The sequence below is a fragment of the Pyrus communis genome, chromosome 16 (assembly GCF_963583255.1).
Source record: "Pyrus communis chromosome 16, drPyrComm1.1, whole genome shotgun sequence".
Taxonomy (NCBI): Eukaryota; Viridiplantae; Streptophyta; class Magnoliopsida; order Rosales; family Rosaceae; genus Pyrus; species Pyrus communis.
In genome coordinates this window covers 1,887,174-1,902,581 of record NC_084818.1, presented here as the reverse complement: position 1 = coordinate 1,902,581, position 15,408 = coordinate 1,887,174, and the positions used below count along the sequence as shown (strand labels likewise).

At 40.2% G+C, this 15,408-nt stretch overlaps 1 protein-coding gene and 1 pseudogene across 1 annotated transcript; one reads left to right on the top strand and one right to left on the bottom strand.

Annotated features, from left to right (window-relative positions):
* The first annotated feature begins 69 nt into the window (after window positions 1–69).
* LOC137721083 (anthocyanidin 5,3-O-glucosyltransferase-like) lies at window positions 70–1,854 on the top strand (annotated as a pseudogene).
* Window positions 1,855–6,885: 5,031 nt separating this feature from the next.
* LOC137720823 (ABC transporter G family member 4-like) lies at window positions 6,886–9,627 on the bottom strand. The gene is made up of 2 exons (XM_068459930.1): window positions 7,651–9,627; window positions 6,886–7,115 (listed from the first exon to the last, which is right to left on the bottom strand). Exon 1 carries the CDS (start codon window positions 9,482–9,484, stop codon window positions 7,676–7,678), a length of 1,809 nt encoding a protein of 602 aa, XP_068316031.1. The 5' UTR covers window positions 9,485–9,627; the 3' UTR covers window positions 6,886–7,115; window positions 7,651–7,675.
* Window positions 9,628–15,408: the final 5,781 nt, after the last annotated feature.

The following is a 15,408-nucleotide window of genomic DNA, read 5'->3' as shown; positions in this document are numbered from 1 at the left end:
GTCATCTTCCATTCAGTACTTGGACGGAAAGTTTCGAACCGAAAATGCAGTTGGATGCTTGCAAAACTAATGTCATCTTCCATTCAGTGCTTGGAGGGTAAAGTGTGGAAAGGAAAGTGCAGTTGGATGTTGTACGTATTTTCCAAAAGAATGGTATAGTTGGTTGATAATTTATATCAAACGCCTCTATACATACCAAAGCAACTCCCTATCGATTTCACTACTTTCTCTCTTGCCATCCAAAAATCTCTCATTCCTCAGTGTAAAAATATGGCGGATGTAATTTTTTTTTATTAATAAGGAAGATAATGGATTAGACGAGTTAAGCTACGCATAAAGTTTGATCGTCGGACTACAATAGTAGAAACCTTACTCTCTAAACCCGCACAATGCAGAAAGAAATAACCAAGCCCCAGGATTAGCCGTCAACTACAAGTAAGCTACTTTCTTCCCGCTCAGAGCGAAGAGAAAGGGCTAACTCCTTGATAAAACCACCCCCCGTCACAATCTTCGTTTCCATCGGGCCAACCACCACGGTCGCCACCACAAAACTTGTCACACACTCCAACACTCAACTAACAACATACGTACTTGGCAAATAAAAATTAAAAAAAAAAATTTATTAAAAAAAAAAAACTAACAACATACTTAGAATCAGTTTCCGCCACCCACACTTCCTTCAACTTCCACCACACCCTTCCTTCCAAACCTGTCCTCGATCCGTCCAATGTCGCTTTCGAGATCACGCGACTTCACATCCCCAACATCCGCGAAGCCCTCCAAACCCTTTCCCAAACAACCAACTCCAAAGCCTTCACCATCGACATGTTCTGCGACGCTGCGCTTGGCGTTGCCAGAGACCTCAACGTCTCAATCTTTTGCTTCTACACCTCCGCCGCCAATACCCTTGCCGTGTTCTTCACCGAAACAAGTCAACTGATTTTCCTAACTGCCCATTCCCATCTCCGGCATACCGCAATTCCCAGTTTCGGCATGGCCCACAACACTATTCTACCGTAGTGCTAGGCTCTATAAGAGCTTCATAGACACCGGGACCCATATCGCACAATCCGACGGGATCATCGTCAACACACCCCGCTAATTTTCTGCACCGGACCGTTGATTCAGTCAAATAAGCAAGGAGGTGGTGAGCATGCGTGCCTGCGCTGGCTAGACGCGCAGCCTAAGCAGAGCGTTGTGTTCTTGTGTTTCGGAAGCATGGGCGTGTTTTCCACCGAGCAGTTGGCCACTATGGCGGAGAGTTTGGAGAGGAGCGGCCATAGATTTCTGTGGGTGGTGCGGAATCCCACGCAGAATGACCAGCCCGAGCGGAGTTTGGATGAGATTTTGCCGAACGGTTTTCTGGAAAGGACGAAGGACAGGGGACTAGTGGTGTGGAAGTGGGCTCCGCAGATGGATGTGCTGAGTCATGACTCGGTAGGTTGGTTCGTTACTCACTGCGGGTGGAACTCGGTGTTGGAGTTGCTGAGCGCTGGGGTGCCGATGGCGGGGTGGCCTCTGTACGCGGAGCAAGAGATGACCAGGGTTTTTTTTTGGATGCGATGAGGGTGGCGGTGGGGGTGAAGGAATCGGAGAACGGGTTTGTGAGTGCGGAGGAGTTCGAGAAGCGAGTGAGGAAGTTGATGGACTCGGAGTCGGAGATGAAGAAAGTTGAACAATACTTAGCTACTCAAAGATGAGTAGGAATTCCTGCTCAAAACTCTTAGTGTTTTAATCATAAAGTTTTGTGCTTACGATCAGAACCGTTCATATTATGAATCACACTATAAAGATCATCTGTACAAAAAATAAATTCAAAATAGATCGTTTCGTCAATTTATTGTAGCACATATATAGGCACTTTCGTAATGATTTTACCAGTACCGTTCATTTATTTTTAAACAGTTTGATGACTAAATGATCTTAGTTTTAATTAATTTTTTATAGAGGTGATCTTTATATGGTGATTTATAATATGAACGGTTATGTTTATAAACACGAAGTTCTATAAATTGACAACGAACAATTTTGAGTAGGAGTTTCTACTCATCATTAAGTAGCCAAGTATTGTTCAAGAAAGTTAAGATTTCATCATAAAATCAATTGGCAATATGAAAAGTAACCAAACTTACTTATAAGTTTATACAAGTTACCTCTTCCAACATTGCATGAATTGTGTAAGCTAGTTCAAATGTATGGTGTAAAACTACTATTGGATAATCATAAACTAAGTTCTCGGGATAATGAGCCTTGTAATTAACATTCTTGCTTATGAGGAAGTCAAATTTGGGATGTGTTCCAATGCTACGACATAACTCAACAAAGTATCGCCTAAATAATTAAGTAATGAAGCATCTATCACTTAATCAAGAAAAGATAAAATAGTAAAATATCACCATACAAAGAACTAAGGACGCATTTGTTTACCCTCATTAAGTTTCATTGAATTGGCTTAATTAGGATTACTGGTTCATGTTTAATACGAGTAAAGACTAACTTTAGTGAGACTAGTTAAATCAAACTCATGTCAACTAAATGCTTCACAAGATGGAGAAATTTTTAATTGTGACGGGAACACAAGTGGTACACCACATGTTTTAATAGAAGTGGTGAGAAATTTTATTTTTTAAGTTATTAACTTTTTAGCATGCATATCCCATCATTTCTATAATGACATGTGATGTACCACCCTGTGTACCAGTCACATTGAAAAATCTCTCCACAAGATAGTCTTAGTGGGACCCACGAAAAATAGAGGATTTATATTCCTGTCTCAACGAGAAAATTTTCATTGTGACCGAAACACGGAGGGTACACCACGTGTTTTTATATAAATGGTGAGAAATTTTATTTTTTAAGTTATTAACTTTTTAACACACATATCTCACTATTTGTATAATGACACGTGGTGTACCATCACGTATATTGGACACACAAAAAAATTTCTCCATCTCAACACCTGCATTGCTGCACGCCTACATGCCCCGCCAATCTCCATCAACCCGCGACCCTAGTCACCAAAATTTTCCTTCTCCTTCTTACATGAGTAACATCAACCCCCTTCTCCAGTCACCAAATCAGAAACAGCTCTCATCGATCTCTATCGTCCCAGAACCTAACCCATTTTTTGCTTCAAATTGATTTTTCTCCCTTCGTGAGACCTAACGAACCCACAACCATAAGCCAGATTTCCTTCTCAAACGAACCCATGCGACCTGCTTTCTCATCTTTATCATCTGACGCCTGCATCGCAACCTCTGCACTAAGCCCACTCTCCTAAATTTTCTATCACTTTTTGCCCTCATGATTTTGGGTTTGAAGATTTGCAGGCAATCATGGAGTTTGTGAGAGGAAGTGAGGGAGAGAGATAGGAGATTTTGGGTGTACGAGATCTCATTTTGAGATTAACAGAAGAAAAATGGTGGTGGTGGCGTTTTTTTTTTTTCCTGAACAAGAAATATTTTCTACACTAAGAGTTGGAGGAATGGGATAAGCCTCACAATGGATGAGCCACAATAATGTGGTTCAAATTCGCCTTTGGTGAGAATCGATTGAACCTGAAACTTCAGATATAAGTGAAGAGGAATACCACTAGATCGTAGTACTAAGTGGTGGAGGGAGGGGTTTGAAAAATTAATATAATATTTCTTTTATTTTGTGTGTTTAAGATAAAAGTTAATTAAAATGATATAAAATGTAAATTTAAGTTCCAAAAATATTTTAGTCAATAGCTTAGTTCTACACTGCACCAAATACTTCATTATTCTTATACAGCTTAATCCTTGCTAAGTTAATCCAGCTTAGTCAAGCTAGTCAAGTTCGAAATAATCCGGTACAAAATGCCAACACGAACTGCTCAGTAACCCTTCCTTATTGGAAGAAAATGTATACACATATGGAGTAAATGTATTTTGATTAGGGTCAGTGGCAACCTTTTCTTCTTTCCCTCTACAACCTTTTTTCTTTCCTTTTTGTTTATTTCCCCTGCTTTTCTTCCTACGAATTCCATAGCCTTTTCACCACTGACTATCACTAATCTTTCCATGCACTCAAATCCACTCATCGAACTCTCAAATCCTTTCATTCATCCATACACCCATCTACATGTCTTTCTTCCGGATTCCACTGATTCCATCTCTATTCAAACCTTTAACCAATTTTGATCGTGAACTATTGTGGTCACCAACTGAGAAGGTATGTAGAGTTCTAGTGTTCACTCCGGCTTGGGTGGCCACACCACTTCATTCTCTTTATCTGCCTTTTCTTACATTGTTGCTTGTGGTAATCCCACAGGCTTCTTTGCTTTGGTGGTCTTGTTTGACGAGATGTTATCATTTCGAAGTCGGAATCCATCTTCTTTCCACCTCTGAGGTGATGGTTCTTGGTAATAGTTGGTGGTGGTGGTTCGAGATCGTTAGGGTGTGCTGCTGTGATGGTGATTTCGACAGAAGAGCTGGAAGAAAACATTTAGGTTTAGGTTTTCTGTTTTTTTGTTGTGAGCCAAACTTTGTTTTGGGCTTTAGGTTACTTTTGAGGTCCATATTTTTGTTTGTGGATATTGTACTTGGACCTCTAGTTTTTTAATATGTTTGTTTTGCTTATGAAGTAACCTTTGATCCAAAAAAAGAGAAGGCCTAATCGGATAAATAGTCCCCGTGATCATAAGGTATTTGGAAGGTAGCCCTGTGGTAAAAAAAATTCGGATTTAAACCCTTGTGGTCTAAGTCTGTTAGGATTTATACCCAAAATTGAAACTTCCGTCATTACTCCGTTAGTATTATGCACGTGAGTGTCACATGTGAGGATAAGATGGTCATTTTTCCTCTAACCCTCATCTCCCAACGCTCACCATTTTTTCTTCTCTGTGTTCACAGAGACGCTGAGCCCCAGAGAACGGCCATCACCAGACCACCACCACAACCGTGTCACTCTCTCTTCTTTTCTCCCTCAACGCTTAACTCCCCAGTTTTCTCTAACCTCTCATATTCTATGTACAACAACATAGATGGACTAAACCCTAAACAACCTCGCAGTTTTCAGATGAAAATCTGTCAATTCCTGGTCATATTGGACAAGACTTGGACCACAGATCACTTCCCCTTCATCCTGAGGTTCGGATTCAAACATGGAAGACTTGAATCTGCCTCGATTTCGTGAGAAACCAAAAGCCCAGTTTCGGGTTGACAACCTCAGGCCGTTTTTACGCCATTATCTGGCCACGACTTGGTGTAAAAAAGGTATATTTCTACTCTTTGATCTGTGATCTTCGTTTTGAGATAAATTTCATGTGTTTTGGTAGGGATTTTAGTGTGAACAGAGCAGAAAATTTTCCAGCTGGCTGGTGCCCATTTTCTGGGGCGAGTTGGGAGAAAAATGAGAGTTTGAAGGAGAGAGATTGGGATGTGGGGCTCAAAAATTATTTGTTTATAATGAAACGGGGGATGAAATGACCATCTTATCCTCACGTGTGACACTTACGTGCATAATACTAACGGAGGAATGACGGAAGTTTCAATTTTGGTTATAAATCCTAATAGACTTAGACCACAAGGGTTTAAATCCGAATATTAGTGTACACCCATCATAATATGGAACCATGCACTCATTTTAGTGTACACCCATCATAATATGGAACCATGCACTCTCATTCACATTATCTGAATTTTTTTCTTGAAGAATTCATTCAATTTGGAGATTATTTGTCGTCCACATGCATGTGTTGACAAATTGACAATTCATCGTGAATACATTAGTTTGTTACTTTAATTGTTGACTTGTTTGACACGTGATGACTAAACATTCTCTAAACTAAATGAATTTTAAAACAAATGATCTTTTATATGATTATGATGATGATGATAAAGAGAATGAATGTTTTGATTAGGATATTTGTACAACAAAATGATGCCGCGTCGTTATTAAAGAATGAATGGTTCTTTACATATAAGGAGCCAAGTGGTAGCCGAGTTTGGTATCGAGAGCTTGTAACTAAGTGTGACATTAAAGTGATTGGTTGTATGAAGTTGTTAGTTTGGTACTAGATCTCACGAGTCACACCCTATCCACAATGGGTAGATAGCTAATATACATTAACATCAAAAAACGTGATAAACTTTATAGGCTCAACATTCTTGTTTCACCTTATCGATATTGTCCCAACTAAACTACCAATTGTTACGTGTAATATTTTATCGTAAAAGGAGAAGCGCAACCTAGTAACCTAGCGGATGAAAATCTTCAGTTGAATCCAAAACAACCTGTCGTATCAAACTGCTATAGTATTTCTTAGTCCATGGATCAGTAAAGTACCCAGTCGTATCAAACTGTTGTAGTATTATTGCTTAGTCCATAGATAAGTAAAGTACATGTTTTTTCAGACTGATTATTAGCAGTTCGGCTATGTGCATTTTCTTTAACCTTGATCTCATTTTTGGTATTGTTGATCATTTTATTAAAGTGTTCAATTATCAGCCAGAACTTAAACTTTAAGTTTCTGGTTTTAGATTAGTTAACCACTTATATTTTGATACTTGAAATTTAAAATCAAAACTCTTAAAATTTTGATCTATACTCTAAATTAAACAACCCTTTGTGTCATTTAGAATATTAGAATCTTTCAATAATTAAGTGGAGTACTTCAATTGTGATGTGTGCATGGAATTGCAAAAAGCTACAACAGGCCAACAATTGCAAAGACAAGACGACGAGAATGGGTTGAGCTGGGTCACGGGATAACGTCAAGAAACCAAACTAAGAGAAACCCGTGACCGTGGACATTGCACTGAAGGCAAACAAACAAACAAACTCTCCTTGTCTTTCTTTTCAACTTCTTCGTGACTACTTCAACTTCACCACCCGACAACAAAATCTTCTCTCTCTTGATCGATGTCATCAGAATATATTTGTTTAAGGCTGAGCCGATCTTGGATTCTTCGCTCACAATCTCAATGCATTGCGCATCGTTTTGCTTCCTGAAGGGACCCGTGATTACATATTGTTCTAACTTCCATCTACCGTTCTACACCACAACCTACTCCCTGACCAATCAATCACCGTCTACTACGTCGTCATCATTTCACTCGATTCAGTACGTACGGCTCCCCGATGTATTTCATCTGCTTTGCATGTGGTGTGCTTGATTTAGATCTCAATGATCAATTCAAACAATGATGACAATGATATGTTAAGTTCTATCATCTATGTACTACTGTCACGCTCTTGAGGATATAATTTTACCAAGTCTAAATTTATAGAACGACAGTTCAATAACCAAATTTTTTAATAGTGAATTGCAGGTAGCTCCAATGATTAAAAGCGTTGAATTTATAATTTATATGCTAGATTTTGTGATCGAATTCTCTACTCAGTATGGCTTATATCAAAAGAACTCGAAGAAAAGCCCTAATTTTTTCTCTGAACATAGAATTGCAAATAGAGGACATGCAAAAATGAACAAACAAATATTCACTTTCAACCTATTTCATTTAGTATTTATCGACATCAACAATATACTTTAATTGCTAAAAGGAGCAACGTGCCTTTTAATTTCGTCATACATATATGGAGGAGGATATTTCAGTAGCCAGCTTCAGTTTTTTGGGAAATCAAGCAAATAAATTTCATGAACACAAACATACTAATTTATTGTACCTTATTCATATTTGACTTTAGTTGACTACTTCTTTGATCTGGAAACCCTTCTGATCAAAACCATCAAACAAAGCACACGATAGAACACGAAAAACCCTAGCAGGATGTAGATATTAGTCCACCTCTGCCCTTCATGCAGCCCTCTCTTCTGCAACACGTCGCCTCCCGTCACCATGCAAACTTTACTATCACTGTTACTCTCTTGGTACCATATCAAACACGTTGACACAAGGCAACCGTACTCGTTGATCAGAAGGGCATCCAGGGCATATTTGTACATGGAGAAGAAGTGCATGAAGAGCCAGTACTTGGGCATGTTACCTTGGGAGATGAAGTAGCCGGAGAAGAGAAAAAACCCGCCCAAAAATATCGTCACGAGCGAAGTCCCGGCGATGTAGTTGGGAGCCAGAGAGCTCAAGAACAAGACGAATGAATTCGCCATTAGAACAATGATCCATATGACCAGAACAAAATAAGCAAACGCCTGCCAAGAACCACACAGACCCACCAAGAAGTAGACCGAAACGGAGTATATGATCGCAATGGCAAGCAAGTAGGGCAAGAAAACGAGAGTGTTGGCGATGAGGTATGAGGAGAGCCGGTAGATTCCGCCGGAGGTTTCTCGGAGGAGGATCGGCCTTTCGTTGATGAAGATTGGTAGGGCTTCGGTGGTGGAGGAGAGGAGGAATGTAAGAGTGAAGGCGAAGAGGCCAAACCGCTTTTCGATTCCTTGCTTGTCGAATCCAATGTTGATGTAAATAGTTCCCAAAACAAGACCTACAAGAAGTGCTTCAAGAGTGTTTGTTAAAAGGAGCTGCCTTGTTCTGTAGATGATTTTCCAAAACCGGTTGTATAGAGCCAATATCTCTTGAATTCTAGAGCTTTTGTATCTAATGACTGGCCTAAATGGCTGCTTTTCATGATCAATAGGATCATTAGGAGGTGATGATGTGGTTTTTGTAGATGTGATGGGAGGGAGGTGGTTGAGAATTTCCATGGTATATTCCAAGGCATTGAGTTGTGGAGGGACAGTGAAGCCATTAGAGAGCAGAAAAACTTCGAGAGAGGAAAGGGTTCCGTGGTGGACAACTGACCCTTTTGATAGCAAGAGAATCCTATCAACGGTGGAGAGGATTTTGAAGCTGGGTTGGTGGATTGATAAAATCACAGTGCGGTGACGCGACGTGCAGATGGATTTTAGGGTTTGGATTACGTTGAAAGCAGAGGTGCTGTCGAGACCTGAGGTGGGCTCGTCGAGAAGGAGGACAGAAGGGTCGTGGAGAAGGCTGAGGCCTATGGAGACACGCCTGCGTTCGCCGCCCGATAGGCCTTGGCCGAGGCGGGTGTTGGACAAATGTGTGAGCCGGAGCTCGGTAAGAAGAGAGGAGACAATGGCGGCAATGTTTGAAGGGTTAGGGTTAGGGACGAGGAGGCTTGCGGCAAAAGCAAAGGTTTCGAAAACAGTGAGGAGGGGAAGGCATGCGTCGTGCTGAGGGACATAGGCTGAGAGCTTGCGGAATGAGGAAGCGCTGATGGGGAAAGAGTTGAGGAGGAGAGCGCCGCTTGTGGGTGATCTTCGGGCGGCTAAGATGTCAAGGAGGGTTGATTTTCCGGCGCCGCTAGGGCCCACAATGGCGAGGATTTCGGAGGGGTAGGCGGTGAGGGAGATGTCTTTGAGGATGTAGGTGGGGGTGGGGAAGGTGCATTGCTTGAAGAGGAGGTGAAATGGGGAGAAGGTGGTGGCGGCTGTGATTGATTTGGTGTAGGATATGGAAGAGGCTGTTAGTTCGTAAGTTTTGGAGGGTGGTTGGGTTGGTGGTGCATCTGATTCCATGGAGTTTTAGGTGGTGGGTTGGACACGGAGAAGAAAGAGAAGTTGGAATATTACTTGAAGAAGTGAGGAAGAGAGAGGGATGCATGTATACAGTTGAAAATTATTGTGTGCTGATGGTATTTGGTTTCTTTGAGTTTGGCATGCATGTAATGTTGGTGGAGTACTATGAATTGAAAGGCCAAAACTAATTAAATAGGTTGGGGATTGTAGATGTGTACGAAATCAAGTTGGCTAGTTAAGGTAGTATATATCTTTCTTCCGCATTATTCTGCATTAAGTTTTTTTTTTTTTTTTTTTTTTTGTCAATTAAATTAATCAAATTAAATTATAATTTCGCTTGTATAAAAGAATTAGGTAATTTTTTTCGTCCTTCAACTTCTCAGTTTATTATGATGATTGAAGTTTTATTCTTATAATTGATATTGAACTGAAACTAGGAAACATGCATGGAATTTGCTTTTCTATTTAACTAAATAAGAAAAAAGAAAGGGTAAAATATAAAGAAAAGTGCAAGTAAAAGAAATTTCAATAGTAGTAGTGGAAGTAGAGTTGGCAAAGTGGCCAATATGTTGCATGAAGAAGCATGTGAGCAAATCCATTTTTTTGTATCTCACTCCAAATTCACGAGCCTACATCTGTGCTCTCTATCTGTCATATGCTTTTGTTTGATAGTATAGTTGAGGCTTGGAAAAAGCATTTCAATAGGCTACCTTCACTTGACGACATGCTTTTGTATTAAATAACTGCACGTCCGTGAGTCCTACCACCCTACATGCATGATGGAATGATATGCACTTGCATAAAATATACTAGCACACACACACACAAAATGTGTGAGAAAATTTTTTATTTTTATTTTTGAAATATAAGGAGAGAGGAAATGAGTGATAAAGAACGTGGGAGTAGGAAGTTTTTTTACTTTTTTTATTTAGATATGTTAGGATTACATGTATGTGATGTTTTGAAGAAAAAAAACAGCAAAATTTGGTTGTGTGAAATTACATTTCTGCCCCATATTTCTTATTCATATTCTATTTTAATTAGAGGGTTAAACTGGTAATTTCATAAGATTTTGGTTGACAATAAGTGTTTTATTAATTAGTAAAAATAAATAATGCTTTGCATTCTCCCACTCAAGAAATGGGCTCATTCCCAACTTGTAAATAATATATTTTTATTGTTAAAATTTTATAATCGGAACTGTTAAATCTCTTAATCTTCATTTAAATATTTTATATATAAAAAATCATTCGAATTGGACATCATTTAGTCATCCAAATATATCAAACAAATCAATGGTTATAAATATGCTACTTGGTACCTACACCATTGATTTGTTTTGATACATTTGAATGACTAAACAAGCTCTGGTTTGATTTTTTATTTTTTTTTGTAAGAATGATCTTCTAATGGTGATTAAGAGATTGAGCGGTTCCGATTACAAAAATTTTTATGGTAAAATAGATTCTTTGTAAGAGGTGGAATAAACTCATCCCTCCAAGAGGGGGATTACAAGTATTATTCGTCCATAATATATAGTTATTAGTTTCCTTCATGCGTGAGGCTTGATATTATTTCTTTTTTTGTCAGTTGGAGCCAGGCTTGTTAATGAGCCAATATTACACAGTATGTGTATATGATAGGAAGCCATAGGTAGGGTTGATGATCAAAGGCAAACTAAGCAGAAGTAGTACCAAGATTATTAATTATAGATAAACTATAAGAATTGAATTGATTAAAGAATAAGAAAACGACACAACGTGACAAAAAGAAAGTATCCAGCGAAAACGTTTTGACAAAAAAAATTGATAACCATAAAGCTAAATAAAATAAAATTTTCAAAATATAATGATTGAATACCATGAAAGATAATAAACTCTAGTATTCTAAAAGATGCTTATATAGTCACTCAGTACTACGGTCGAGTAGTATTTCTTTTCACTTGGAAGTAAGAGGTCTCAAGTTCGAATCTCGTGAATGGCGAATTTAATACCAAATTAAGTTGCCTATTGTGTGGTTTTACCGAACTCCTCTTCCTCTTAATATAAAAAATATCGATATACTAAAAAAAATTGCTTATATAAGCCTTCTTGGCCCTAGACTTTGTAGGAGTACAAACACAAAACGAATTAGAAAAATCACATAATAGAGAAAAGTATATTCTAAAATCTTAAAATAATGATAAAACATTGGTAAACAATGAAATTCGACTGAAAATGCCTATACAGCAAGGCGAAGCGCCAAGGCTTACTTATGATGTCGTTTTCTTCAAACCGGATCAAGGTCTTGGGTCTAAATCTGCAAAGTTTGAAATTTTGTGTCGGATTTGTTATAACCAATCAAATATCAATTACACAATATAGAATAATTACACGGTTTATTTCGAATTAAAATTTTATTATATACACAATATACCAGAATATGAACAATTAATAAAACTGCATATAAAATCACAACAATAATCACTGATTTGTTTATGGAAGATAGAGGCTTGCAGTAGCAATATTCTAAGACAGAAATTCGTCCCAATACCAGTTCAGTAGTTCATGGACATCTATCTTGCAGGATACAACTATCTAACCCAAGCTCTTGCACTCAAACTTGGATTCTTGATGAATTTACTATGTGTTTCTTTGTGAAGGATCAAAGAGAGAGCAATGGAATTGTTTCTTCATTTCTGATATCACAGCCATATATATAATGATGTTTTGAACAATTATGGCCGTTCATTCTTATCCTTTCAGAATGGATGTAATTGTTTTTGTAAACAGTCTTATCCTTTCGGAAGAAAACTGAATGCTAAAATCAAAAACGTAAAAATCGTACTTGTATTTTAAGTCCATCCGAGCCCCAAGGCTCATCTTTGACATGTAATACACCCAAACCTTCCAAGTCCAAGACTCAAGGTTCATGGCTTTGGCCCAATTCCTTTCAAACAATAAGTGAGTGAACTCACTTCTAAAGGGGAATTAGCTAAAGTGTATGGGCGATGTGGGACAATAGTCCCTCACAAGTTCCAACAATACCCCACATTTTTCTATTCAAACTCTAGCAATACCCATATTTGAATAGAAAATAAGATACTAACTAAATTTGTAACGTCTTTCCAGAGAACTAAGGTATGATACGCATCGGGATATGTCTTTTGGACTTGAACCTTCTCTAGTGAGTACTTATCGGATTTACCTAATGAAGTAGCGAATTTAATATCTTGAACTGGTCATTCTTTGTAGTAAATCGAAATAATAAGTATCACACATATCACATCTTGACACACTTCAAATTCATATGGTTGTGTTCATTTTGGTCTTGAACATGTCCTGATTTCATGAGACCCTTAGAGAATTGTGGTCATATCAATTCTTAAAGATGCGACCCCACATCAATCTCATATAGGTAATGCTAATCAAGAATATCATTTTCTATTCATCTTAACCAGAAGATATTGGCATTACTAAGAATAGTTATTCACCCTCTTCATCTTACAGGCAACACATTGTTTTGCATCATAAGAATGAGTAAGGATTGTGTATTTCTTACCTTGAATTTTCCTTAACTAGTTTGCTTATTGAACCTAGACCATGGGATCTCCAATTAGTTAGGGTACGTTTCTGTTGACCCTAATAATTACAAGACCTACGTGGCGCGCAGGCCGAGCAACTAGTAAGCTAACTACGTCCTTCGGTTGAATGCGGGGCGTGCCAACTCGTCGGCCGAGCTCGGCCGAGGAGTACAATTTGTTGATATCGCTTGGAGCGCGTCGTTGACTTCTGTATCTTGCGATTGCGACCGAGGAAGGAACGCTCTCGGTCTCTGAGTTCTACAGCCTGAAGACAAGGCTGCCAATTCTGCGGAGTTCAATAATCGTCGGAGCCCGATTCGGTCACTGTGATTATATTCGTGAGAGTATAAGCACGTCGAATCGAGACCAAGGTGTATGGGCACAGGTACTCGAACGTGATATATGTCTTGATGGTAAACGTAGTTCGGCCGTCGGAATGCCGAACCCTGAAACTCACCTGTGAGTATCCAATCATAAAACCACTCGGCAACCAGTACGCCGAGCAATGTAATTCGTAACACCTAACTATGCCGAGAAAGCTTAGTAAGGTGACCTCTGCCAACAAAGGTTCGAAAACCTTCCTCGACCGAGACTTGGATAGATAATCGGTCGGCCTCGACGCAGTGCTGTTTATCCAAACTGAAGATGCTTCTTGGTCGGCTGATCCTGCGGCAGCAGTGCTGTTTATCCAAACTGAAGGTGCTCGCCGGTTGCTTCCACAGTGCTGTTTATCCAAACTGAAGGTGTGTCGGCAGGAAAAAGAAAAGGAAAAATCTCAAGGTGATTGAGAGGTTTTGCGCAGGGCAATTGTATGCTGAGTTGACGGTCCTTTTCTGTTGCATGATTTCTTGTATTTATAGTCCCCCATTCCTTGAATCTGACTCCGATTTGGATCGGGAGTCCTTTTCCCAATTCGCCTCTTCCTCGAACAATCCTACTCCTACTGGGATTCTGAATTTTCCTTCTTTTCGGGACTTCATTCCTTGCTGGTCGAGAATCCTAATTGCATCAGGTTTCCTCGACCTTTCTATTTATCCGGATTACCTCTGATGGGATTTGGCCGACCCTGCCAGCTGGCCCGGGCCTTATTATTCGGCCCATAGTATTTATCATCTCCTTGGGCCGAGCACATCCTGCTGCTCGGCCCAGCAATAATATTTCGGGCCCAAACATTGCCCCCTCGCTTCTGAGGTCGCCGACTGTTAGCTCTTGGTCGGGCCTCGACCTTGAAGAAGCGAAAACGTTTATTGCTTTTTTGAACTTAATGACCGTTATTCCTGTGCATTTATGAAGCATGATTGCACTTTTCTTGCTGCCCCCAAAGCGTGGCCACGTGTCGATTCTCCGCCGCTCTTAAAACTTTCAATCGTGGGCCTCGAAACCGTGCGCTAACTGAAACGTCTCATCCTTATTAATGCCTTAAAACTGGCGTCGCACGCAATCGTGCGTCCTGGATTTTCGAATCCTCGATCCCCTCTTCGCAGTTTCCCAAAATATCCGAAATGATTGAGCCTTTCCCGGTTAAATTTCCCCCCAATTTGAACCAGTGCCTTTTGAATCCCAGACGTTTGATATTCATCCTGAAAGGCCTATAAATACCCATATTTCTGCCATTTGCCTTTTACGCTTTCAGAAATTCTAAAATCTCAAATTCCTCATCCTTGTTCGTTCAAATCAAACCTTCCAGTTCTTCTGCAATACCTTCTTTTTCCAGAAACATCACTTCTCCACAAATGGCCTCCTTCATTTCAAAGTTCTCTGATGAGATCAACAAGTGCAAAGATTTCGTCGACCGGAGCGCCGTCAAGACGCTACGATTTGAAGAAGACATGACCACGACCCACCAAATTCTGGGTCCCCTTTTCAGAGACACAGTGCCGTCGTCTGTCACTAACCTGCTCAAGGAACAGTGCCTAACACCCCTGCTGCAGGGGTTCGACTGGTCGAAATGGACTCTGGCGCGGCCTCAGGGAGCCTGGCCGTCGACTACTGCGGCTTGGGCTGCCTGGGTCGACCGGATGAGCACATTCTTCTCCAAGGAATGGAAGGCTTTGGGTATTTATGATGCCATCATCCTGTCGACCATGGAGGTCGCCATGGATAAGGAGCTGCTTATGGCGGCCCTGAGTCTATGGTGTTCGGCCACCAACACCATGATCCTGCCTTTCGGCCCACTCGGCCCCACCATCCTTGACGTCTCGGCCATCCTTGGGACTTCCCCGACCGGCCTTCCTATTGACGCTGCCCTTTCCGGATACCCTTCTCCTCTCGACCTGAAGGCACTATTCGACGAAAGGGCCGTCGAGACGCTAAGCCGGGACGACCGGGAGCCCTCAAGGGAAGAAGTTCAGAAGCTGCACAA